Here is a 27,511-nt window from a genome sequence, read left to right as displayed (position 1 = left end):
AATTTTTTTCATTTTTTGCTTTTTTAAAAAAAAACATCTTCCAAATATTTCTACTTTCTTCTTAAATAATCTTTGTACATTTCATTCTGTTAATATTATGACTTTGTTCCCATATTCATACTTTTTTTGTTCATTATTTTTCCAAATAGTTACTCTTTATTTATATTTTTAGTTTTTTATTACGCTAAAATTACTGCAATTTTTCCATTTTATGTTTTTTTTTTTTTCCAAATGTTTCTACTTTCTTCTTAAATAATCTTTGTACATTTCATTCTCTTAATATTATGACCTTGTTCCCATATTCATACTTTTTTTGTTCATTATTTTTCCAAATAGTTTCTTTTTATTTATATTTTTAGTTTTTTATTACGGTAAAATTACTGCAATTTTTCAATTTTCTGCCGTTGTTTTTTTTTTTTTACATTTTCCAAATATTTGTACTTTCTTCTTAAATAATCTTTTTACATTTCCTTCTCTTAATATTATGACTTCATTCCCATATTCTAACTTTTTTGTTCATTGTTTTTCCAAATAGTTACTCTTTATTTTTATGTTTAGTTTTTTATTATTGTAAAATTACTGCAATTTGTCCATTTTATGTTGTTTTTTTCACATTTTCCAAATGTTTCTACTTTCTTCTTAAATAGTCTTTGTACATTTCATTCTCTTAATATTATGACTTTGTTCCCATATTCATACTTTTTTTGTTCATTATTTTTCCAAATAGTTTCTTTTTAGTTATATTTTTTGTTTTTTATTACGGTAAAATTACTGCAATTTTAAAATTTTTTGCTTTTTTTTTTTTTTTACATTTTCCAAATATTTCTACTTTCTTCTGAAATAATCTTTGTACATTTACGTCTCTTAATATTATGACTTCATTCCCATAGTCTAGCTTTTTTTGTTTATTGTTTTTGCAAATAGTTACTTTTTATTTATATTTTTTGTTTTTTATTATTGTAAAATTACTGCAATTTTAAAATTTTTTGCTGTTGTTTGTTTTGTTTACATTTATTCTCTTAATATTATGACTTCATTCCCATATTCAAACTTTTTTTGTTTATTGTTTCCAAGTACCTACGCTTATTTAAATTTTTAGTTTTTTTTTTTCAATTTTTGCTAATGTTTTTTTCAATTTAATGTCTTTTGCTAATGTCTTTTTTACGAATCTTTGTACATTTCTTCTTCTTTATTTTCACAATATTTGAAATTAATTCCCATACTACAACTTTTTTTTCAAAAATGTAAACTTCATCATTTATTTTTTTATAATGTTTACTTTATTATTTATATGATTTTTTGCTGTTTTTTTTTTTTGTGACATGATATTCGTCCAAATGTCCCCCAGCTCCACTTTTGAGGCTGTCGCTTGGCAGCTTAAAGTTTCAGCTCTTTCCACTGCAGGGTGTTTACAGCATGTGCTTTTTTTTGGCTTTTTCCTTATTTCGGAGTGGCCGAGGCCAGGAGCTTCCCATCCAAGTATTTCTTTACCTACGGCAAAGAAAGGTGGAAAGACAGACCAGGATTCCCCCCCTTTTCCCACCTTAGATTCAAATACAAACATGGACAGGCATTTATTTCCTTTCCTTTTGTCTTTCCTCTCATCAGGTAACCTGTCAAAGACTTGCACTGAGGATGGCTGGACCCCCATCAGCATCGACTCCTACATAATAGACTGCGGCTACAACCCCAACAACACCATGGATGATCATACGGTCGGTATGGCAACCGGATTTAGTGTTTTTTCCTCGCTCAGTAAGCATTTTGCTCTCTTTTCATCCCCTGCTAATTGTGTAGGTCAAAGGTTACTTTTTCCCCTAATTTTTCTTGTTAAATTTTATTTTATTTTTTACATAATATTGGAACCTTTTTCCGAACATTTCAACTATGTTGTTTGTTTTTCATAATATTTACTTAATTATTTATTTATATAAATTTTTGCTTTATTCTTGTAAAATTACTGCAATTTTTTCATTTTTTGCTTTTTAAAAAAAAAACATTTTCCAAATATTTCTAGTTTCTTCTTAAATAATCTTTGTACATTTCCGTCTCTTAATATTATGACTTCATTCCCATATTCTAACTTTTTTTGTTCATTGTTTTTCCAAGTAGTTACTTTTTATTTATATTTTTAGTTTTTTATTATTGTAAAATTACTGCAATTATTCAATTTTTTGCCGTTGTTTTTTTTGTTTACATTTTCCAAATATTTGTACTTTCTTCTTAAATAATCTTTTTTTTAAATATTATGACTTCATTCCAATATTCTAACTTTTTTTGTTCATTGTATTTATATTTTTAGTTTTTTATTATTGTAACGTTACTGCAATTTTTTTCATTTTCTTTTTTAACATTTTCCAAATATTTCTACTTTCTTCTTAAATAATCTTTGTACATTTCCGTCTCTTAATATTATGACTTAATTCCCATATTCTAACTTTTTATGTTCATTGTTTTTCCAAATAGTTACTTTTTATTTATATTTTTTGTTTTTTATAAAATTACTGCAATTTTTCAATTTTTTGCTATTGTTTTTTTTGTTTACATTTTCCAAATATTTGTACTTTCTTCTTAAATAATCTTTTTTTTAATATTATGACTTCATTCCCATATTCTAACTTTTTGTGTTCATTGTATTTATATTTTTAGTTTTATATATTTAATATTTTTATTGTAACGTTACTGCAATTTTTAAATTTTTGGTTTTTTGTTTACATTTTCCAAATATTTTTACTTTCTATTTTTAATTAAGTTATTATATTTTTTAGTCAGCGTTTTGCTCCCTTTGCAGGGAGACTTCCTGGACGCCATCAAAGTGGGCTACACCATCGGTCACAGCGTGTCGCTCATTTCTCTCACGGCGGCCATCGTCATCCTGTGCCTCTTTCGGTAAACACATCCATCAAGATGCTTCTTGGTCTTCTCGTTATATTCATTTCACATCTCACTTCCTGAATGTTTGACGGTGTTTTTCATGGCAGATTTCCTTGCAAATTTTGACGGCGGTTGCAACATTTGTCAAACAAAGAGGAAGCGGTTTGAAAGCAGCTATAAAGTCCAACCACTTAGCAAAGCTGCTGTTGTTCACAGCGTATTTCCCCCCCCCCCATTTTGACCTTCAGTTTGCACACACAGAGAGCATGTGTGTGCACGCAGGAACGGCCAAAGCTCCAGTCAGTGTGGAGTAAAGCGGCCCCGGGTGGGGGGCGTGGCAGCTGATAAACACGTGGCCGTTCCCAGTGATGTACGTATGGTTAAACAACGAGGGATATGTTTACTTCTTGCCAGTGGTTTGGACGCTGGCGTACACAGTACAGGATGTGAGCAGCGTTCGTTGTTAATATTTGGCAGCTGGATTACGACTCGTCATTAACATTACATTAGAGGCTTTTTCACTGAAAAACATCCAGTCTGTTGTAGTTCCGAGAGGAACATACGTTTGTAGTTATGGCATGGTTATCAAAGTTATCTTCAAACAGCTAAAATAATGCTAAAAATAACCAATTAGCTGGGTCTTTAAAGTAAAGTAAAGTAAACAAAATAAAACAAAATAAAACTAAATTAAACTAAATTTAATTAAATGAAATAAAATACTTAAACTATATTAGGAAAGCAGGAAGTGAACAAATGTAACAGTTACTGATTGTAAAAGTACCAGATGGAGTTCCTACTCCTTTTGGACATGTGGAACTGTGAACTGATAAAGTAAAGTAAAGTAAAGTAAAATTAAATAAAATTAATTAAAATACTTAAACTATATTAGGAAAGCAGGAAGTGAACAAATGTAACAGTTACTGATTGTAAAAGTACCAGATGGAGGGGTAGGATTTAATAAGCTTTGCTTCTTCCTACTCCTTTTGGACATGTGGAACTGTGAACTGATAAAGTAAAGTAAAGTACAATTAAATAAAATTAAATACAATTTAATAAAATTAAATAAAACTAAATAAAATTAAATAAAATTAAATAAAATTAAATAAAATTAAATAAAATACTTAAACTGTATTATGGAAAGCAGGAAGTGAACAAATGTAACAGTTACTGATTGTAAAAGTACCAGATGGAGGGGTAGGATTTAATAAGCTTTGCTTCTTCCTACTCCTTTTGGACATGTGGAACTGTGAACTGATTATGTGATGCATTCATTTATAATACGAAAATTCCGAGATACAAAAGCCCCTCCAGAACAAATTAATTTTGTATCTGGTGGTATCCTTCAATTTTTGTGTGTACGACGGCCCTGTCCACCTCTGACTGAAAGTAATAGTTTTTTGTCTATTAACATCTATTACCACTTCCACCATCTTCGAGGATCCTTGATGGAAAAGGTGTTTTGACTCTTCGTCATGAAAGAAACTGGCCGAACAATGTGGTTTACACTTCTACTTGTTGATATGATTGGCCTGTAATTGATGTGACAGATGTTTTTGGTAGCTTGCTTGTATTCCAAACACTTTCTACTGTCTTGTTCCTGGATGAGTTTGTGGGGGTAAAAACATATGGAAAGTCATAAAGACGATGGGCAATGGGAACGAGCAAGACTAAAGGTTTTTGTGTGATTATTATTAGCTATTAGTTACTTTTTCAAAGAAAAATCATTAAGTAATTGAACTATTCATTCATTCATTTTCTACCGCTTATTCTCACGAGGGTCGCAAGGGGGGGCTGGAGCCTATCGCAGCTGTCTTCAGGCTAGAGGCGGGGTACACCCTGGACTGGTCGCCGGCCAACCTAGCATGTTTTTGGAATGTGAGAGGAAACCGGAGTACCTGGAGAAAACCCATGTATGCACGGGGAGAACATGCAAACTCCACACAGAGATGGCTGAGGGTGGAATTGAACTTGGGTTTCCTAGCTGTGAGGTCTGTGCACCACAACCCCTCAACCGCCGTGCCGCCATAATTACTCCTTCATGAATGTAATTAGGACTCCGGGGTTTCCTCCCACATTCCAAAAAAACATGCTAGGTTAATTAGCGACTCCAAATTGTCCATAGGTATGAATGTGAGTGTGAATGGTTGTTTGTCTATATGTGCCCTGTGATTGGCTGGCTGAAGACAGCTTGGATAGGCTCCAACACCCCCTGCACCCCCACATGACGATAAGCGGTAGAAAATGAATGAATTAATTAATAAATGTAATTAGTTAGCATGGAAAGTAATTACACTCGTCCCACATTTTGTGGCTTCACTTAATCAAATTGTATGTATTTATTGTATTAAGTACACAAGTTCAAGCATAAAAATGGCTAATATACAAATATAAGGCATGCACAAGATGCGTTCAAACTGTGAATGTAGTATTCTACAGTGGTCACTAGGTGTCAGTAATTGTTCTGCACGATAAGCACCAAACAACAGGGCCTCAATTGACTGACGTATTGTGTGTTACAGGAAGCTGCACTGCACCAGAAACTACATCCACATGCATCTCTTCGTGTCGTTCATACTGAAAGGCATCGCCGTTTTCATCAAGGATGTGGTTCTGTACGGCGTGGATGAGGCCGACAGTTGTCAATCATCTGTGAGTACCAACGGTAACGGCGTAACAGCCCGCCCACTGACACGTTCTGTCTTATTTGTGGATGTGGCACCGTGTGTGATCACTACAGACGGAGCACGTCTCGCCTTGAAGGCATCTCTCGATGTGACTTATTCACCCACAGCAGGGGTGTCCAAACTTTTTCCACCGAGGGCCACATAATAAAAAATGAAAGGATGCAAGGGCCACTTTGATATGTTGTAATGATAAGATGTTATATATATTTCAAGAAAATGTACATCTCAGCTTTGTTTGTTTGTTTATTTTCCAAATATTTTAACTTTATTCTTAAATAAATAAATAATTATTTAAAATAAATATAATTATATAATAAAATAAAATAATTAAATCATATTTATTTTTCAATGATTTTCCAAAAAAATAAATTTTTTTTGTTTTTCCTAATATTACAATGTCCATCCATCCATTTTCTAAGCCGCTTATTTATCCTCTATACACAATAGTCTATAATATTACAATGTTTGAAAATATTTTTTTTCAAATAAAATGACAGTTTTTCTTGAGAATATTATTTGTATCATGTTATTTTTTATTATTAATATTATATAATATAAGTTTATTCATATAAAATTGCGACTTTCCTGTTAGAATATGACTTTTTGCTCTTCATATTTTGACTTATAATAATTTTTATAATTTTTTTGTAACTGACTTATTTTAGACTTTTTTCCAATAATATTTCAACTTGATTTTTGTAACATTCAAACTTTTTCCGTAATGTATTTTTCCAAAAAAATACAATTTTATCTTTTTTTTTAAAAACATATTTTTTTCAAATAAAATGACTGTTTTTCTTTAGAATATTATTTTTTATTTTTTTTTATTATGTTATTTTGTATTATTAATATTATAGTATTATAAGTTTATTCATATACAATTGCAACTTTCTCGTTAGAATATAACTTTTTGCTCTTCATATTTTGACTTATAATAATTTTTATAATAATATTTATAATCATTTTTTAAATTTTGTAACTCACTTCTTGTAAATTATTTTAGACTTTTCTCCAATAATATTTTGACTTGATTTTTGTAACATTCACAACTTTTTCCGTAATGCTATTTTCCAAAAATTTAATTTTTTATACTATAATGATATTTTTTTTATTCATCATATTATGTTATTCTCATAAAATGACCACATGTTCTCAGTGGTTTTTTTCCATTTTTAGAATGCAGCACAGGCCAATAAAAAAAATAGCAGCAGGCCTAAAATGACCCCGGGCCGCACTTTGTACACCCTGACTTACAGTAACTTACAGTAAATGTTTGCGCTCATGCCGGGTGGAGCTGTGTTTACTAAGTCCGTCCACTCCTCAAACGACGCTCCCCATTGGTTCATTCAGCAGGACATTGACATTGAGTTCCTGTTTGGTGAACTGGTTTTGGTATTGGGGGGGGGGGGCTATTTTGTCTTTTTTGTGGCTGATCAAGTTAACAACGTCAGCAGTAGAATCTATTGCTTTATTACCTGAGCGGATTAGATCAGCCGACTATAAATCAGCTTCTTTGAGATCCGTAATGGCTTTTTAAAAATGGCCTCCTCGAGGCTTTTCCCAAACACAGCTGTTCCCCTTCTCCAATGTTTGTTAACATTTCAAGCAAAATAAGTCAACAACATATTCAAGGAAAAACTGCAACTTTGTATTTGGAATTTTGCCCATCATCCACAATACGTGTATTCCAGATTTTTCCAACTGTGTCCGTTTTAAGGTGGGCTGCAAAGCAGGGGTGGTCTTCTTCCATTATGGCGTCATGGCATGTTTCTTCTGGCTGCTGGTGGAAGGCCTGTACCTCCACGCTCTCTTGGCTGTCTCCTTCTTCTCCGAGAGGAAGTACTTCTGGTGGTACATCCTGATTGGCTGGGGTACGTGTCAACCACAACGCCCACCTCCCCTTCGAAATTTGGCACTGTTGGAGCTTAAGGAGTGATGTGAAGTACGACGTCCTGTTGAAAAAGACATCAACATCAACACACAAAAGTTTGCCATTTGACGCCCCTGCACAACTTCAAAGGATCAAGATGGCGCCCCCATCTCAGGTGGGATCTCCTTGTCATGCCAGTAACGTATAGAATAAGACTTTCTTCCACCTTTCAATGTCCCATATTTGGTGACGTCCTGCAAATTCCAAACAGGCAATTTTGTGGTCTCCTTAGAACCTCCTTAAGGTCCAATAGTGCAGTCCCATGTGTTCCCCCATATTTTAACTTTCACGGTTGCCCCACAGTAGACCGTCTGGAGGTACAGTCTGGGCCGTACCAAATATTGTATGTCCAAAACTATAATAGATAACACTTTACAATAAGGTACAAAAAATTACAGTAGCTAATCAGGAAACAACCTACCTAACCAACGCTAACCAATATTCATTAGCTCCTCATTAGTTCTCTATTAGTTCCTTAGTAACTACTCCACTTCTTAGTTCCTCATTATTTCTTCAGTAAATACTCTAAATGTACATGCTTTCGTTCCTTGGTAACTCCTCTACTTATTAGTTCCTCGTTAGTTCCTCAGTAACTACTCTAAATATACATGCTTTAGTCCCTCAGTAACTACTCTAAATATACATGCTTTAGTCCCTCAGTAACTACTCTAAATATACATGCTTTAGTTCATCAGTCACTACTCTAAATATACATGATTTAGTTCCTCAGTAACTACTCTAAATATACATGCTTTATTTCCTCAGTAACTACTCTAAATATACATGCTTTAGTTCCTCAGTAACTACTGTAAATGTACATGCCTTAGTTCCTTGGTAACTCCTCTACTTATCAGTTCCTTGTTAGTTCATTAGTAACTACTCTAAATATACATGCTTTAGTTCCTCAGTAACTACTCTAAATATACATGCTTTAGTTCCTCATTAACTAGTCTAAATGTATGTGCCTTAGTTCCTCGGTAACTCCTCTACTTATTAGTTCCTCGGTAGTTCCCCGGTAACCACTCTAAATGTACATGCCTTAGTTCCTCGGTAACTACTCTAAATGTATGTGCCTTAGTTCCTCGGTAACTCCTCTACTTATTAGTTACTCGGTAGTTCTTCAGTAACTACTGTAAATGTACATGCCTTAGTTCCTCGGTAACTCCTCATTAGTTCCTCAGTAACTACTCTAAATACACATACGTTAGTTCCTCAGTAACTACTCTAAATGTACATATCTTGGTTCCTCGGTAACTCCTCTACTTATTAGTTACTCGGTAGTTCCTCAGTAACTACTCTAAATGTACATATCTTGGTTCCTCAGTAACTCCTCTACTTATTAGTTACTCGGTAGTTCCTCAGTAACTACTCTAAATGTACATATCTTGGTTCCTCGGTAACTCCTCTACTTATTAGTTCCTCGTTAGTTCCAGCGTAACTACTCTAAATGTACATATCTTGGTTCCTCTGTAACTCCTCTACTTATTAGTTACTCAGTAGTTCCTCGGTAACTACTCTAAATGTACATATCTTTCTTCCTCAGTAATTCCTCTACTTATTAGTTCCTTGTTAGTTCCACGGTAACCACTCTAAATGTACATGCCTTAGTTCCTCTGTAACTACTCTAAATGTACATGTCTTAGTTCCTCTCAGGTGTGATCTCCTTGTCATGCCAGTAGCATTGGAAGCCATCAGAACGGCCAAGGGAGAATAAGACTTTCTTCCACCTTTCAATGTCCCATATTTGGTGACGTCCTGCAAATTCCAATCAGGCAATTTTGTGGTCTCCTTAGAACCTCCTTAAGGTCCAACAGTGCAGTCCCATGTGTTCCCCCATATTTTAACTTTCACAGGTTGCCCCACAGTATGCCATCTGGTCTTTACATCGTCCCATCTACATATGGACGGGTGTTGTAGTTTGGACGGCAGCTGGTCAAAACATTGAAGCCATGCAGGCATAGCAGACATAACAATCATGAATACTAATTGTAGCCGTCAGACGCTCAGCATGCATTTTGGATGTTTGCCATTGAGAGAGGCTTTCTCATTGGCAACTCAATTATATCTTCAGTGCTGATGCTTTTTTGCTTTGATTTAACGCTCTGATTCTGACATTTTTTTCCCCCTTAAATGGTCCTAAAATTTAATGTCTGCCAGTCGGACTCCCATTTGTGTGGGTAAAAATGTGAAGCATATCCAACAGGCGATATTTCATTCTGTCTTTGCAAGATATAAACTGTTTATATAATTGTTGCCACTATTTGTGGATGGGATAAATGATCAATTCCATGATTATTATTATTATTATGCTCATATTTGTCATTTCCAGGTGCCCCAGCCATCTTTATGTCAGCGTGGGTGATTACAAAGGTTTGTTTAAATGATCTCAGGTGAGGATAATGCTGTTTGAATCTTGTTTGTTTGTCACTCAAAAGCAGGGGTCTCAAGCTCAACTTACTTAGGCACCGCTGGTGGTACAGTCTGGACTGTACCAAATGTTGTATGTCCAAAAATAGAATAGATAACACTTTACAATAAGGTACACAAAATTACAGTAGCTAATGAGGAAACAACCTACCTAACGCTAACCAATATTCATTAGCTCCTCATTAGTTCTTTATTAGTTCCTCAGTAACTACTCTACTTATTAGTTCCTCATTAGTTCTTCAGTAACTACTCTAAATGTACATGCCTTAGTTCCTCGGTAACTCCTCTACTTGTTAGTTCTTTGTTAGTTCCTAAGTAACTACTCTAAATGTATGTGCCTTAGTTCCTCTGTAACTCCTCTACTTATTAGTTCCTCATTAGTTCCTCAGTAACTACTCTAAATGTATGTGCCTTAGTTCCTCTGTAACTCCTCTACTTATTAGTTCCTTGTTAGTTCCTCAGTAACTACTCTAAATGTATGTGCCTTAGTTCCTCGTTAACTCCTCTACTTATTAGTTCCTTGTTAGTTCCTCAGTAACTACTCTAAATGTATGTGCCTTAGTTCCTCGGTAACTCCTCTACTTATTAGTTCCTGGTTAGTTCCTCAGTAACTACTCTAAATGTACATACCTTAGTTCCTCTGTAACTCCTCTACTTATTAGTTTCTCATTAGTTCCTCAGCAACCACTCTAAATGTACATACATGAGTCCTCTGTAACCACTCACATGCCTTAGTTCCTCGGTAAGTACTCTACTTATTAGTTCCTCATTAGTTCCTCAGTAACTACTCTAAATGTACATACCTTACTTCCTCAGTAGCTACTCTACTGATTAGTTCCTCAGTAACTACTCTACATTTATGTGTCTTAGTTCCCCGGTAACTACTCTGCTTATTAGTTCCTCATTAGCTCCTCAGTAACTAGTCTACTCATGGATGCCTCATTAGTTCATTACTTCCTCAGTAACTACTCTAAAAGCATGTGCCCTAGTTTCTCAGTAACTACTCCATACATTAGTTCCTCATTATTTCTTCATTAGTTCCTCAGTAACTACTCTAAATGTATGTGCCTTAGTCATTAGTTCCCCAGTACCTACTCTACTCATTAGTTCTATATGGTCAGCGAGTGTGAGACCCCTGCTATGAAGCATATTTTTACCGGTAAATATCCTGTTATGTTATGTAACATTTAATTTAATTTCCATCGCTTAGTTGAAATTTAGTGTATTGATTTATTTGTTAGATTGTGTTTATTGTTTGCATATTTTTTGTAATTACTTTGTGTATTTAACGATCAGTTTTTATTTCCCCATATTTTAGGAGTCAAACTAATATTGCAAATAAGTTACATGAAGGGCTCAGCATCACCATTGTGTCTCTAACTGATGTTTTGTATTGATTTGATGTCCTTGGCGCTTATGTACAAATACGAGTTTAAAATAAACAGCAACATTTTACCAACTACCCATAATGCATTACTGCCAGAGAAGCATACGCATAAGAATAACACAAGCCGTATAGAAAATGGTGGCTGCCGCTGTCAACCTGGAGCCCAGTGGGAGGCTGATGTCATTGCAGCGCCCCAATGAATGTGTTGCTCAGGCGCAATGCATTATTGGAAAACTTCAAAGGAGTTGGCTTTAATTTCAAGTAAACCTTTTGAGTGTTGAGTCTCTGTGTGATGAATTTAGTATGAATTCCAGTATGTTGAGCTTGTTGTGAGTGCACTGATAGCTTGTCGCTTCTCACTAACTCATGAGCGGTACAGTATCTGAACAATTAGTTGTAGTTCTGAAGTCAAAAAGAGGTCACAAGATTAGAATTTTACCATAAATTAGCCGCATTAGGGCTGAAAGTTTAAGGAAAGGTACTTGCTTATAGACTAAAATTTATAGTAGTATTAGTATTTGTGTTTATTAGTATGTAAGTATTTATGCCGATACCCGCTAGGACCATGTGGTACAGTTGCTTGTTGTGTTATTTTGGATAGTGCTTGTAAGTGAGCTAGGTGTTGCCTTGGCTTGATCATCTCCTGTTTGTTTGTGCCATGTGAGTAAGAGTGTAAATGTCAAGCTGATTCACTGCAAATAAAGACCAGCTCCTCCGGCAAGTTGAACTTTTGCCTCCGGCTACTTCCTGCACGAGTCAAACTTGCCGCAGTGTGCAGTTCTGAACTAATATAATTCATTACGACATATCATATAATAATAATAATAATCAGATAATTTCCTGAAAATGTTGCGAATATTAAGGGCTCATTGCATGTAAACAAGTCATTCCTGAATATGATGTCTCGTCTGGCAGTTGCTGGGATATTATTGATGACAAACCCTGGTGGATCATCAAAACGCCCGTTTTAGTAACCATATTTGTGAGTGACATTTCTTCTTCTTCTTCTTTGCTGCATTTGCTGCACATCTCCAAACAATACAGTTCCTTTGACAAAGTACCTTCATTATGCTTCCTTCTCCGCAGGTCAATTTCATTCTCTTCATGTGTATAATCCGCATTTTACGGCAGAAGATGAACTGCCCCGACATCGGGAGGAAGGAATCGAATCAGTACTCGTAAGTTTCCTTTTTTGGAATATAAGGATTTCATGTGAAAATGGAAACAATGTTACGTTCAAAAACTGGATTAATTTGTTCTATAAACACAAATTGCTCCATGCAGGAGATTGGCTAAATCCACGCTGCTCTTGATACCTCTCTTCGGGATAAATTATCTCCTTTTTGCCTTCATTCCCGACCACATTCAACCGCAGCTGAGGATGGTGTTTGATCTGATCCTGGGGTCATTTCAGGTGAATGTTCATATTATTTTAGTTACTGAACTTTCTCGGCGCTGTTTAAACTTGCACGTATTTTGTCTAAGCGTTGTCACACAAAACCGTGTACTTTGAGGACTGTTTGGCTTTCTGTTGACGCATAAATTACACACTTACCACGCAATCACCACACTCCGACTTATTTTTATTTTATTTTATTTTATTTTATTTTATTTTATTTTATTTTATTTTATTTTATTTTATTTTATTTTATTTTATTTTATTTTATTTTATTTTATTTTATTTTATTTTATTTTATTTTATTTTATTTTATTTTATTTTATTTTATATATAAAAAGTTATTTTTTTTCAACAGATTTGAACAGATGTTGAGGCTTTTTTTAAATGTAAATTTCCCATTCATTGGACCAACAGCTCTTACATGCGCCCATGTTTTCACGTTTTCTCTCCGCTCATCGCCTTGCCCTCCCAACTACAATTCTTGCAATTGTCATTTTTCGCTTGTGACACAATTCAGGTGTAAGCTGAAATTTTTATTTTTATTTTTATTTTTATTTTTATTTTTATTTTTATTTTTATTTTTATTTTTATTTTTATTTTTATTTTTATTTTTATTTTTATTTTTATTTTTATTTTTATTTTTATTTTTATTTTTATTTTTATTTTTATTTTTATTTTTATTTTTATTTTTTAAAGCTGAGCTTGGAAAATATATTAAAATATTTGTGTATGATAAATAGTTTAAAACAAAAAAAATCTAATATATTTACCAAAAATCTGCAGAAATTTGCAGATTCATGAATGCTGAGTCGCGAATGTGTAGGGGTCCACTGGACTTACTTGAGCACAGAAAGATCTAAGGAAGTGTTTATTTTCATGAGATTCTGAAAAACAGAAGATTTACTCACTGCTGGGTTGATGCTAAGAGCCAGGGGGACATGATGGCAGCTAAAGATGGAAACTCTTCCTGATTTATAACTGCTTTAGCAAAGCATGTTATCCCTTGGGAAATATTCCCTGAGAGTGAACCTCAAATTGGTCGTAATCCCAAAATCATTATTCATACACAAAAAAATTCCCTCTGCAGTTGGACTGCTAGCAAAAGCTCACATTCTTTTTTTTTGCAGGGTTTTGTTGTCGCCGTCTTGTACTGTTTCCATGTTTTCATGTTTTCTCTGCGCTCATCGCCTTGCCCTCCTAACTACAATCCTTGTAATTGTCATTGTTCGCTTGTGACACAATTCAGGTGTAAGCTGAAATTTTTATTAATTATTTTTATTTTTATTTTTATTTTTATTTTTATTTTTATTTTTATTTTTATTTTTATTTTTATTTTTATTTTTATTTTTATTTTTATTTTTATTTTTATTTTTATTTTTATTTTTATTTTTATTTTTATTTTTATTTTTATTTTTATTTTTAAAAACAAAATAAGTGGCTTTGTTAAGTTATTTTTTTAACAGATTTGAACAGATGTTTTTTATTTTTATTTTAAGCATGTTATCTCTTGGGAAATATTCCCTGAGAGTGAACCTCAAATTGGTCGTAATCCCAAAATCATTATTCATACACAAAAAAAATTCCCTCTGCAGTTGGACTGCTGGCAACAGCTCACATTCTTTTTTTTTTGCAGGGTTTTGTTGTCGCCGTCTTGTACTGTTTCCATGTTTTCATGTTTTCTCTCCGCTCATCACCTTGCCCTCCCAACTACAATCCTTGCAATTGTCATTGTTCGCTTATTTTTATTTTTATTTTTATTTTTATTTTTATTTTTATTTTTATTTTTATTTTTATTTTTATTTTTATTTTTATTTTTATTTTTATTTTTATTTTTATTTTTATTTTTATTTTTATTTTTATTTTTATTTTTATTTTTATTTTTATTGATAAAAACAAAATAAGTGGCTTTGTCAAGTTATTTTTTCTTTTTAACAGACTTGAACAGATGTTTGACCTTTTTTTTTAATTTAAATTTCCCATTCATTGGACCAACAACTTTTTTATTTTTATTTTTATTTTTATTTTTATTTTTATTTTTATTTTTATTTTTATTTTTATTTTTATTTTTATTTTTATTTTTATTTTTATTTTTATTTTTATTTTTATTTTTATTTTTATTTTTATTTTTATTTTTAAAAACATTATTTATTCTAAGCATGTTATCTCTTGGGAAATTTTCCCTGAGAGTGAACCTCAAATTGGTCGTAATCCCAAAATCATTATTCATACACCAAAATATTCCCTCTCACATTCTTTTTTTTGTTGCAGGGTTTTGTTGTCGCCGTCTTGTACTGTTTCCTTAACGGCGAGGTAAGACGGGAAACGCTCTAAAACGTTTAACTCCCTGTTATGTCGCCGACTATTATATCACTGTTGTCCGCCTCCTCGCCACCCCCCACCCCCACCCCCACCCCTGCAGGTACAAGCGGAGATGAAGCGTAAGTGGCGTAGATGGATGTTGCAGCGCTTCCTGGGCGCGGACACAAAGTACCAGCCGCCCTCCATCGGCAGCAACGGTAACAACTTCAGCACACAAATCACCATGTTGACCAAATGCAGCCCCACGGCGCGGCGAGCATCCGCTTGCCGGGAACACTTTTCGGCCATTTGACGTGAATGAGTGACACATAAGCGGCGTAGTTGATTTTGCGGTCACTGAAAGGGGGCAACGCGACCTTTTTTTTAGTACATTGTGAAAGTTCTCAGCTGTTTTACTCACCAACGTGATGTGCTCGTCAGGATCCGCCCTCACTTTTGTGAGGAAATCAAGCTTCTCGATGTTCCTTGTGACATTACAGTATATTGATAATAACCAATAGCTGGATTGGAAGCCAGTGCGATTTTTAAAAAAGCAGGATGTTTACTTCAAGACCCACCTGTGCTAAGCCGTGCATGCACTCAACCTAATGGCCCCATGTTGGCTAAGTTGCGTTAACAACAGAAGAAGAACCCTATAAGACTCCTAATGTACCAGACCTTATCTCTTATCCCTCCGCCCCCTTTGCCATTTTTATGTGAACCCTTCGCTCTACTGAATTATTGCTGGATGACATTCCACAGTCGAGACTAATGAAGATTGTGCAGCTCAGATTACCGTGGCTTTTAGTTTGGTGCATATAACCGACTTGCAGATGTTCCCGGTCCCAGAAAAGACATCACGGAACATAGCGTTGTAAATTGTAAAATGTTTTCAAATACTCTCACGTCGCACCATCGGTAGTTACTGAACTTTGTCGGCGCTGTTTTTAAACTTGCACGTATTTTGTCGAAGCATTGTCACACAAAATTGTGTACTTTGAGGACTGTTGATGCAAAAATTACACACTTGCCACGCAATCACCACACTCCCGCGCAACTTATTTACACCTTGTTGGGTACTGTTGAGTATTTTTTAAAATGTATTTTTATTTTTTTTATTTTTATTTTTATTTTTATTTTTATTTTTATTTTTATTTTTATTTTTATTTTTATTTTTATTTTTATTTTTATTTTTTTAATTTTTTTTAATTTTTATTTTTAATGGTTGTTTGTCTATATGTGCCCTGTGATTGGCTGGCGACCAGTCCAGGGTGTACCCCGCCTCTCGCCTGAAGACAGCTGGGATAGGCTCCAGCACCCCCGCGGCCCTCGTGAGGAAAAAGCGGGAGAGAATGAATTTTTATTTTTATTTTTATTTTTATTTTTATTTTTATTTTTATTTTTATTTTTATTTTTATTTTTATTTTTATTTTTATTTTTATTTTTATTTTTATTTTTATTTTTATTTTTATTTTTATTTTTATTTTTATTTTTATTTTTATACAAACAAAATAAGTGGCTGTGTGAAGTTATTTTTTAAACAGATTTTCTCCCCGCTCATCGCCTTGCCCTCCCAACTACAATCCTTGCAATCCCTGCAATTGTCATCGTACGCTCATGACACAATTCAGGCGTAAGTCAAAATTTTTATTTTTATTTTTATTTTTATTTTTATTTTTATTTTTATTTTTATTTTTATTTTTATTTTTATTTTTATTTTTATTTTTATTTTTATTTTTATTTTTATTTTTATTTTTATTTTTATTTTTATTTTTATTTTTAGAATGAGCTGGAAAAAATATATTAAAATATTTTTGTATAATAATGATAATTTTATATTTTAAATTTACACCTTGTTGAGTACTGTTTACGTCTAGCGCACAACAATAATATGAGTGACACGCACTGTTCCCGCATGGTGATCACCACTTCCTGTATCCTTGAAGCAGTTGCGAACATAAGTTGTGAATCAGAAATTTGGAACATTTTACTTTCTGTTCTTTACGCACAGACACAAAAACCCGCACACTTAGACATTAGACCTGTTAACCACCCACTGAATCACAAAATTGCGCACCACTGTGGAGACAAAGTGCTTGCAAGTGTAAACAAGGCTATCGGAAACCCTCAGTTTAGACATTTTTATGTCTTCTGCTTGTTCTTTTGTGAAGCAAAGATTTAAATCTTCTTTGTCGGTCCTTGAATGCACCATTGTTGTGTCCATTTCGTACTTGAAATGCATTTTGAGGCGTATTATGGGCTTAAACAAGTGAATCTAATCAAGTTATTCTGATTGGAAATGTTGATACAAAATCATAAAGAATTGTCACATCAAGCTGATTTTTATGCTCCCAACTATCTGTGGAAAAATCTATATTGTCAAGTATTATGGCCGGTTCATTGAATGCAGCATCACGATGAAGCTTCTGCAGCTGCTACTATGCCATTAGCTTGCTTGAGAGGTTCAACTCCCTGGAAAATACCTCAGACAAAATGTCACACGCACCAATTGTACACATATGAAATTGTAAAGATGAGTTTATGGCATGTTTTTATGGTGATGACTTATCGTGCTCAGGTGTCAACTGGATATGGATGTTTACATTTAAGACTACATGTTGTTTGCATCATGTTAATAATATGTGTATATTTGTATGTAAATGTGCTGTGCTGTACAGTATATGGAATGAGCTTTTAAGATGTTATTACATCATTTCCGTGGAAGATGAATAAAAAAACATATGCACTTTGACCGGATGCTTCCAAGTCATGTAATGAAACATAACAGCAGACTGATGTAGAAATTGACTTTTTATCAAATATATTTAGCACTTTATGATGCATTTTTTTGCCCTTATTTAGACTCAAACATCTTATTCAGTTGCAAAAAAACGAGACTCCTAAGTGAGCAACTTTCACACTGATTGTCGTTATAACTTGTTGAGTCGCAGCGTATTGAGGCGTACGGGAACGACGGTGGCTCCTTCTGCAAAGCTAATCTCACGTAGAATCCCACTCCAGCACTTCTTTGCTTCGTCATACCTGTGGGAAGATTTAGAGTCATTGTCGTCATGTCGTTACAACAGTGGTTTTCTATTATTGTCTGTAACGCCCCTGTAAATGAATGAATGAATGAATGAAAAAAGTAGTCATGGCAAAATGTTGTGTTGCTGCTGGATGTTCACAGTATCCGAGTGCTACTGTATGTTTGTTTTCTTTTCCCAAAGAGGAAGGTTTAAGACAAAAAAAATGGATGAAGCAAGTGCAGAGAACGAGAGACGGCTGTACGCCTGCTTCGAGTTTTGTGAATTTACAGTTCGCTTTAAAAAAATTCAACAAAGTAGAACATAATTATAATATAATAATAAAATAATAATAATAAAATAATAAATAATAATATAGTATTATTAAAATATTCTTTTTATTTTGTATTAAAATAAAAATAAAATTAAAAATAAAATAATAATAATAATATATTATTGAACGGTGGTCTAGGGGTTAGCGCGCAGACCTCACAGCTAGGAGACCAGGGTTCAATCCCACCCTCGGGCATCTCTGTGTGGAGTTTGCATGTTCTCCCCGTGCATGCACAGGTTTTCTCCGGGTACTCCGGTTTCCTCCCACATTCCAAAAACATGCTAGGTTAATTGGCGACTCCAAATTGTCCATAGGTATGAATGTGAGTGTGAATGGTTGTTTGTCTATATGTGCCCTGTGATTGGCTGGCGACCAGTCCAGGGTGTACCCTGCCTTACGCCCGAAGACAGCTGGGATAGGCTCCAGCACCCCCGCGACCCATCCATCCATCCATCCATTTTTCCTCCGCTTATCCGGGTCCGGGTCGCGGGGGCAGCAGTCTTAGTAGGGAAGCCCAGACTTCCCGATCCCCGGCCACCTCCTCCAGCTCCACCGGGAGGACACCAAGGCGTTCCCAGGCCAGCTGTGAGACATAGTCCCTCCAGCGTGTCCTAGGTCTGCCCCGGGGCCTTTTCCCGGCTGGGCATGCCCGGAACACCTCACCAGGGAGGCGTCCGGGAGGCATCCGGACTAGATGCCCGAGCCACCTCACCTGACTCCTCTCGATGTGAAGGAGAAGCGGCTCTACTCTGAGCCCCTCCCGGATGGCTGAGCTCCTCACCCTATCTCTTAGGGTGAGTCCAGCTACCCTACGGAGGAAACTCATTTCAGCCGCCTGTATCCGCGATCTCATTCTTTCGGTCATGACCCAAAGCACATGACCATAGGTGAGGGTGGGAACATAGATCGACCGGTAAATTGAGAGCTTTGCCCTCCGGCTCAGCTCTCTTTTCACCACGACGGTCTGGTACAGCGACCGCATTACTGCCGAGGCTGCACCGATCCGTCTGTCGACCTCACGCTCCCACTTTCCCTCACTCGTGAACAAGACCCCGAGATACTTAAACTCCTCCACCTGGGGCAGGACCTCATTCCCAACCCGGAGGGAGCACTCCACCCTTTTCCGACAGAGAACCATGGCCTCTGATTTGGAGGTACTGAGTCTCATCCCAGCCGCTTCGCACTCAGATGCAAACCGTCCCAGTAAACGCTGAAGGTCGCAGCCCGAAGAAGCCATAAGAACCACATCATCTGCAAATAGCAGAGATGAGATTCTAAGGCCCCCGAACTGGACTCCCTCAACGCCTTGGCTGCGCCTAGAAATTCTGTCCATGAAAATTGTGAACAGAATCGGTGACAAAGGGCAGCCTTGGCGGAGGCCAACGTTTACCGGAAACAGGCTCGACTTACTACTGGCAATGCGAACCAGACTCCTGCCCCGTTTGTACAGGGACCGGATAGCACGTAGTAGCGCGCCACCAATCCCGTACTCCCGGAGCACCCCCCAAAGGACGCCACGAGGGACACGGTCGAATGCCTTTTCCAGATCCACAAAGCACATGTAGACTGGTTGGGCAAACTCCCATGCACCCTCAAGCACCCTGGTGAGGGTGTAGAGCTGGTCCAGTGTTCCACGACCAGGATGAAAACCGCATTGGACCTCTTGTATCAGAGGTTCGACCAACGGTCGTACCCTTCTCTCCAGCACCCTGGAATAGACTTTCCCAGGGAGGCTGAGGAGTGTGATCCCCCTGTAGTTGGAACACACCCTCCGGTCACCCTTCTTGAAAAGGGGGACCACCGCCCCGGTCTGCCAATCCAAAGGTACTGTTCCCGACTTCCACGCAATGTTGAAGAGACGTGTCAGCCAAGACAGTCCCTCAACATCCAGAGCCTTGAGGAATTCTGGGCGGAACTCGTCCACCCCCGGAGCTTTGCCACTGGGGAGCGTCTTAACCACCCCAGATACCTCAGCCACAGTGATGGTACTGTCCACGTATGTGTCCTCAGACTCTGCTTCCTCTATGGAAGGTATGTCAGTGGGATTGAGAAGGGCCTCAAAGTATTCCTTCCACCGTCCGACTACATCCCCAGTCGAGGTCAGCAGGCCCCCGTCTCCACTGTAAACAGTGTGGACTGCTTTCCTTTTCTGAGGCACCGGATGGTTTGCCAGAACCTCTTCGAGGCCGACCAAAAGTCGTGCTCCATGGCCTCACCGAACTCCTCCCACACCCGAGTTTTTGCCTCGACAACCGCCGAAGCCGCGAACCGTTTGGCCTGACGGTACCTGCCAGCTGCTTCCGGAGTCCCACAAGCCATCAAAGCTCGATAGGACTCCTTCTTCAGCTTGACGGCAGCCCTGACCTCTGGTGTCCACCATCAGGTTCGGGGCCTGCCGCCACGACTGGCACCGACCACCTTGCGGCCACAGCTCCGGTCAGCTGCCTCAGCAATGGAGGCACGGAATATGGCCCATTCGGACTCAATATCCCGGTCCTCCCCCGGGATGCAGGTGAAGCTCTGCCGGAGGTGAGAGTTGAAGACTCGACGAACGGGAGACTCTGCCAGACGTTCCCAGCACACCCTCACTACTCGTTTGGGTCTACCAGGTCTGTCCAGCATCCTCCCCCGCCATCTAATCCAACTCATCACCAGGTGGTGATCAGTTGACAGCTCAGCCCCTCTCTTCACCCGTGTGTCCAGAACATGCGGACGCAGGTCTGATGATACGACTACAAAGTCGATCATAGACCTGCGGCCTAGGGTGTCCTGGTGCCAAGTGCACTTATGGACATCCCTATGTTCGAACATGGTGTTAGGACAAACTGTGGTTCGCACAGAAGTCCAATAACATCACACCGCACGGGTTAAGATCACGCCCCTCCAGGTCACACTGTCATTGCCCACATGGGCGTTGAAGTCTCCCAGTAAAACGACGGAGTCACCAGCTGGGGTGCTCTCCAGCACCCCCCTGATGGACTCCAAGAAGGCCGGGTACTCCGAACTGCCATTTGGCGCGTACGCACAAATGACAGTCAGGACCCTTTCCCCAGCCCGGAGGCGTAGGGAAATGACCCTCTCGTTCACCGGGGCTGACTCCAACACAGAGGCACCAAGCCGGGGGGCTATTAATAAGCCCACACCAGCTCGACGCCTCTCCCCTGCAGCAACTCCAGAGTAGAACAAGGTCCAGCCCCTCTCGAGGAGTTTGGTTCCGGAACCCAAACTGTGGGTCGAGGTGAGTCCGCCTATGTCTAGTCGGAATATCTCAACCTCTCGCACAAGTTCAGGTTCCTTCCCCACCAGCGAAGTGACATTCCATGTTCCAAGAACCAGATTTGGCCGCCGAAGACCAGGTCGCCTACGCACCCGCCCTTGACCGCCACCCAACACACAATGCACCGGACCCTTATGCTTGCCCCCGTAGGTGGTGGGTCTACAGGGGGGAGATCCCGTGTGGCTTCTTCGGGCTGGGCCCGGCCGGGCTCCACGGGTGAAGGCCCGACCACCAGGCGCTCGCCTGCGAGCCCCTCCCCCGGGCCTGGCTCCAGGGTGAGGCCCCGGTATCCCACATCCGGGCGAGGTACGGTTCCTCTTCTTGTTGTAATTCATATGGGTCTTCTGAATCACTCTTGGTCTGTCCCGTCACCTCGGACCTGTTTGCCTTGGGAGACCCTACCAGGGGCATATAGCCCCAGGCAACATAGCTCCTCGGATCACTCGGGCACTCAAACCCCTCCACCACGATAAGGTGGTGATTCACGGAGAGGACCCTCGTGAGGAAAAAGCGGTAGAAAATGAATGAATGAATGAATATATTATTGATAATAATAATAATCATCTTTTATAATAGTATAATAATAATCATATAATAATTATTGATATTTTTATTTTTTATTTTCATTTTTTTATGTAAAAATGTAATTATCTTCTACATTGTTCAATTTATGACATCATCAGGTGACACCTGTCAGCTAAAGCAGAGTAAACAAACACTGATGGTCGACTTATATTATTATTATTTTATATTAATAATTTATAATAATAATAATTTTATAATATAATAATAATAATATAATAATAATAATATAATAATAATAATAATATATTATTAAAATATTCTTTTTATTTTTTTTAAATTTTGTATCGCTTTAAAAAAATTCAACAAAGTAGAACATAATTATGGGACCCTTTAAATATATTGTGACTGTAGGAGGCCCTTGGTAGAAAAAGTAAGGACACCCCTGCTTTAATAAAACATGTAGTAAGTCCTTCTTACCTCCAGATGTCAGTCATCTCTGTTGGGACTGGCTCATCACTGCTTTCACTGGGCATCATTGCAAACCCCCCCACTGCATACAGGGAGCCCCCCACGGACATCAGACTAAGAGAACTACGCTCCTGGGGGAACTCTGTGAACTCGGACCACCTTGATAACACACACACACACACACTGGTGTTAAGTCATATGCTATATTATTATATTATATGACACTAAGAGCTATTTTACAACGTGATCATCTGCTACTATTCCCACTTCATGAGTCATTTCACATGCTTCATCTCTTAAAGATGGCCGACAGCAGTCGTATAAAAGCTGTTGTCTTACTTGTTACTGGCGATGTCATAGACCTCCGCAGAACTGGTGAGACCTGAGTCCGTAACCCCCGTCATGACAAAGATCTGGTCCTGGTGGACGGCTATACCAAACAGGGAGCGGGCCGTCTTCATGGGAGCTAAGTCCTTCCACTCAAATTTAGTGGGGTTGTAGACACACACTCTCCTCATGCACTTCCTGTGTATGACAGGAAATGTCGGATTAGAGGGCTGCATGGTGGACGAGTGGTTAGCGCGGAGACCTCACAGCTAGGAGACAAGGGTTCAATTCCAAAAGCTTCATGTCTGACGCTGACAGCCATAAGTTTACGTTGGTTGATTTTTTGATGTTGATGAGACAACATGATGATTGTTCTTAGGCTGGCCACAATAAAAGGCCACTACAAAATGTGCACTTCAAGGGATCCCTTACATAATTAATCAACTGTACATTGTTTGTCATTATGTTTTATAATTTTTGATAATTTTAGAAAATGGAAATTTGCAAAAATGACATTTCTAGGATGAGTGGTTAGCGGGCAGGCCTCACAGCTAGGAGACCAGGGTTCAATTCCAAAACCCTCACTCTCAGCTTCATGTCTGACGCTGACAGCCATAAGTTTACGTTGGTTGATTTTTTGATGCTGATGAGACAGCATGAGACTAATCAGGCTGGCCACAATAAAAGGCCACTACAAAATGTGCAGTTCAAGACGTCCCTTACATAATTAATCAACTGTATATTGTCTGTCATTATGTTTTATAATTTTGGAAAACTTGTAAAAATGGCATTTCTAGGCGGAGTGGTTAGCTTGCAGGCCTCACAGCTAGGAGACAAGGGTTCAATTCCAAAAGCGTCACTCTCAGCGTTATGACTGACGCTGACAGCCATAAGTTTACGTTGGTTGATTTTTTGATGCTGATGAGACAGCATGAGACTAATCAGGCTGGCCACAATAAAAGGCCGCGACAAAATGTGCAGTTCAAGAGGTCTCTTACATAATTAATCAACTGTATATTGTCTGTCATTATGTTTTATAATTTTGGAAAACTTGCAAAAATTGCATTTCTAGGCGGAGTGGTTAGCTTGCAGGCCTCACAGCTAGGAGACCAGGGTTCAATTCCAAAAGCGTCACTCTCAGCTTTATGACTGACGCTGACAGCCATAAGTTTATGTTGGTTGATTTTTTTTATGCTGATGAGACAGCATGATGATTGGTCTTAGGCTGGCCACAATAAAAGGCCACTACAAAACGTGCAGTTCAAGGGATCCCTTACATAATTAATCAACTATATATTGTCTGTAATTATGTTTTATAATTTTTGAAAATGAAAATTTGCAAAAATGACATTTCTAGGACGAGTGGTTAGCATGCAGGTCTCACAGCTAGGAGACCTAAGTTCAATTCCACACTCGGCCATCTCTGTGTGGAGTTTGCATGTTCTCCTCGTGCATGTGTGGGTTTTCTCTGGGTACTCCGGTTTCCTCCCACATTCCAAAAACATGCTAGGTTAATTAGCGACTCCAAATTGTCCATAGGTATGAATGTGAGTGTGAATGGTTGTTTGTCTATATGTGCCCTGTGATTGGCTGGCCACCAGTCCAGGGTGTACCCCGCCTCTCGCCCAAAGACAGCTGGGATAGGCTCCAGCACCCCCCGCGACCCTCATGAGGAAGCGGTCGAAAATGAATGAATGAATGAATGTCGTATTAGCACTTACTTGCTGTCCGATTTCCCTCCAATGACATAGACAAGGCCTTTGTGTGATACGGTGCCATGAGCGTACACCACGTATGGCAGAGGGTCCGACTCCCCCCATTTGAATGACCTGAAAGAAGAGGTCGAAACACTACTTTAGGTGCTTTAGATCAGATCCTCCCTTCTTTCCCGGCACCCTTTATAGTTTCCCGTATTTTAACTTCTTAACAATCCAGAATGAACCCCTTCTGGGATAGGCTCCAGCATACCTGCATCCTCTAGCAAATAGATCACTGTCTGTACTTACTGTCGGTCATAAATCATAACAGAGTCCAGAGCGTGTTCTCCTTCCTTCAGTTCCTTGCCTCCAACAACAAAGATGGAGTTCTCCACTTCGGTCAGCCCGAACAAGCAGCGAGGGTTTGGTTGTGAGGGCATTCCTAACCATTCCGAACTTACTGGGTCAAACTGGGAACGACATTAATGACAAGGGATCTGAAATCTGCACACAATCTTTAGGTCATTTGCTTAATTATGTAATTATCTTCTACATTGTTCAATTTAAACGTTGATGGTCGACTTATATTATTATTATTTTTATAATAATAATTTATAAGAATAATAATTTTATAATATAATAATAATATAATAATAATTATATAACAATAATAAATAATAATATATTATTAAAATATTTTATTTTGTATTAAAATAAAATTAAAATTAAAATAATAATAATAAAATAATAATATCTTAATAATAATAATAATAATCTTTTATAATATTATAATAATAATCATATAATAATTATTGATATTTTTATTTTTCATTTTCTTTTTTTTTTTATAAAAATGTAATTATCTTCTACATTGTTCAATTTATGACATCATCAGGTGACACCTGTCAGCTAAAGCAGAGTAAACAAACGCTGATGGTCAACTTATATTATTATTATTTTTATAATAATAATAATTTATAATAATAATTTTATAATATAATAATAATAAAATAATAATAATAATATATTATTAAAATATTCTTTTTATTTTGTATTAAAATAAAAATAAAATTAAAAATAAAATTAAAATAATAATAATATATTAATAATAATCATCATCATCTTTTATAATATAATCATAATCATATAATAATTATTTATATTTTTATTTTTGCATTTTCATTTTTTTATGTAAAAATGTTGTGTTGCTGCTGGATGTTCACTATACAACTAATACAGTAAGTTAATTTTCTTTTCCAAAAAAGGAAAGTTAAAGACTTTTGTCCTAAACTTTCCTCTTGGACAAAGACATAGTCAAACGTGCTCTGTCTCGTACACCGCCGTATTCGTTTTTGCCAAGCGACACTACTGCGATGGCGTCACTCCCGGAAATGAGACTGAACAGCTCATCATGGCTACCATTGTTGACTATAAATGTCATTTTTTGTGAATTTACCGTTGGTTTTCAGGAATCGAACAATGTATAACACGATAACAGAGAACCTTTAATGGACTTAGCAGTTAAAAATGGTACCTGTAAGAAGTAAGAACTGAAGGGTTCGTCTTGGTTTTCCTGGTTGTACAGCATCCCGCCCACAACAAACACCTGGTTCTGTTTGGTCACCAAGCTACAGTGGTTCTTTGGAATTTCCGCCGAGTCCGACACCACAAAGCACTCATTTCCAACCGGCTCGTAGGCCACGGTCCCGGTTTCACTGATCATCAGGATCAAGTCCTGCTCAAACATCCCAAAGCGGGGGTTGTTGTTGAGAATTCCTGGTAGATAAAATTCCTGGTCTTCTTCACTCCCATCTGTATTTTCTTTCCTGGGTTTGGGGAGACGACCTCTGTGAGCATCCTTGACCAGATCCAGATCTTTCTTGATGTCCTGGTTGAACCGGATCAACTGATGACTTTCCACTTTTTCTTTAAAGTATTCCAAAGGAATCAACCTGAATCGGATGCAGTGCAGCAATTCGGGAAGCTCCTGTTTTCGTGTTTTCTCATCATGTCTCACCCAGTCCATCAGAGATTCAAAGACCACTTCCTCACGATCCACATTAAGAGCGTCGGCGCCGATAATGAGGGCCAGTTCTGTTCCAGCGAGCTGAAGGAAGTCCTGGTCTCTGATGACAACCTGGTACCGTTCGCAGATGAACTCCTGAGCGGTCGAAGCGAGTCTGGGACAGTCCAGGAGCAACCCCAGTCTGAAGATCGCTAAGCAGTTTCCGAGAACCAGTTTTTCTTGGAGGTAGGATACGCAAACGGAGAAAATCGACGGGATCTGGTACATGTTAGCTACCATGAAGATGTCCTGGACGTTCTGTTCTGTTAGGTTGATGTCAGACGTGTAGAGGTAGCGTAAGATCATCCCCATGGTGCCAGGTTCCACATCTTTGAGGTCTATCACCCGTTTTTTGCTCTCCTCCAGGTCGGAGAGGAACATAGCCTTGAAGAACGGACTACTGGCTGCCAAAACCAAACGGTGACAGGGGAACTCTCGTTCCTGGATTTTGAGAACACAGTCCACAAACTTGTCGTTCTCTAAAAGATCGCACAGTCCGTCTTGAAGCAGAGTTTGCTGGTACATCCGAGGCTGCTCCGTAGGGTCGATAGCCAGAGCAGCCATTTTGTTCCGTCGCCTTCAAGTGTTCCGTCGCACACAAGACTACCACGGACACACGCTAACCTCCCAGATCAGTCTAGTACGCTTCAACGGGGTCGGCCGCAGCTGTCATTGGACGTCAGACCTCCCGGGGTATTTATAGACGGGACACGCTCAGAGCTGAGGAATCCATTTTGGTGGATCGGAACGGAGGACAGACCCACCCATGCATCATGAGGACCCCTACAAACAGCTG

At 37.9% G+C, this 27,511-nt stretch overlaps 2 protein-coding genes across 6 annotated transcripts in view; one reads left to right on the top strand and one right to left on the bottom strand.

The window, feature by feature from the left end:
• LOC131125120 (vasoactive intestinal polypeptide receptor-like) overlaps nt 1-17,739 on the top strand; it is a 41,950-nt gene extending 24,211 nt beyond the window's left edge. For all 5 annotated transcript variants that reach the window (XM_058066321.1, XM_058066320.1, XM_058066324.1 and 2 more), the window contains 10 exons: nt 1,609-1,715; nt 2,792-2,889; nt 5,394-5,523; nt 7,276-7,429; nt 9,818-9,878; nt 12,218-12,284; nt 12,389-12,480; nt 12,587-12,716; nt 14,970-15,011; nt 15,121-17,739. In XM_058066321.1, coding sequence (XP_057922304.1) covers nt 1,609-1,715; nt 2,792-2,889; nt 5,394-5,523; nt 7,276-7,429; nt 9,818-9,878; nt 12,218-12,284; nt 12,389-12,480; nt 12,587-12,716; nt 14,970-15,011; nt 15,121-15,312 — 1,073 coding nt within the window. In that variant the 3' untranslated portion in view covers nt 15,313-17,739. The remainder of the gene's footprint in view (nt 1-1,608; nt 1,716-2,791; nt 2,890-5,393; nt 5,524-7,275; nt 7,430-9,817; nt 9,879-12,217; nt 12,285-12,388; nt 12,481-12,586; nt 12,717-14,969; nt 15,012-15,120) is intronic.
• Nucleotides 17,740-17,857: 118 nt separating this feature from the next.
• Nucleotides 17,858-27,347, bottom strand: klhl40a (kelch-like family member 40a). Its single transcript, XM_058066319.1, has 6 exons — nt 26,185-27,347; nt 24,960-25,120; nt 24,675-24,782; nt 22,966-23,151; nt 22,636-22,785; nt 17,858-18,041 (listed from the first exon to the last, which is right to left on the bottom strand). The coding sequence occupies exons 1-6, from the start codon at nt 27,277-27,279 to the stop codon at nt 17,930-17,932; spliced, it is 1,812 nt and encodes a 603-aa protein (XP_057922302.1). The 5' UTR covers nt 27,280-27,347; the 3' UTR covers nt 17,858-17,929.
• Nucleotides 27,348-27,511: the final 164 nt, after the last annotated feature.

The sequence above is a fragment of the Doryrhamphus excisus genome, chromosome 3 (assembly GCF_030265055.1).
Source record: "Doryrhamphus excisus isolate RoL2022-K1 chromosome 3, RoL_Dexc_1.0, whole genome shotgun sequence".
In the NCBI taxonomy this organism is placed as follows: domain Eukaryota; kingdom Metazoa; phylum Chordata; class Actinopteri; order Syngnathiformes; family Syngnathidae; genus Doryrhamphus; species Doryrhamphus excisus.
Note: the sequence above shows the minus strand (reverse complement) of the source record. Positions and strands in the feature narration are given on the sequence as shown.

Coding starts and splice junctions, on each gene's coding strand:
- klhl40a (XM_058066319.1), bottom strand. CDS start 27,279: ATGGCTGCTCTGGCTATCGACCCTACGGAGCAGCCTCGGATGTACCAG. Junction 25,121..26,184: donor TCAGTTCTTACTTCTTACAG/GTACCATTTTTA, acceptor TGTCGTTCCCAG/TTTGACCCAGTAAGTTCGGA. Junction 22,786..22,965: donor TATGACATCGCCAGTAACAA/GTAAGACAACAG, acceptor TGTGTTATCAAG/GTGGTCCGAGTTCACAGAGT.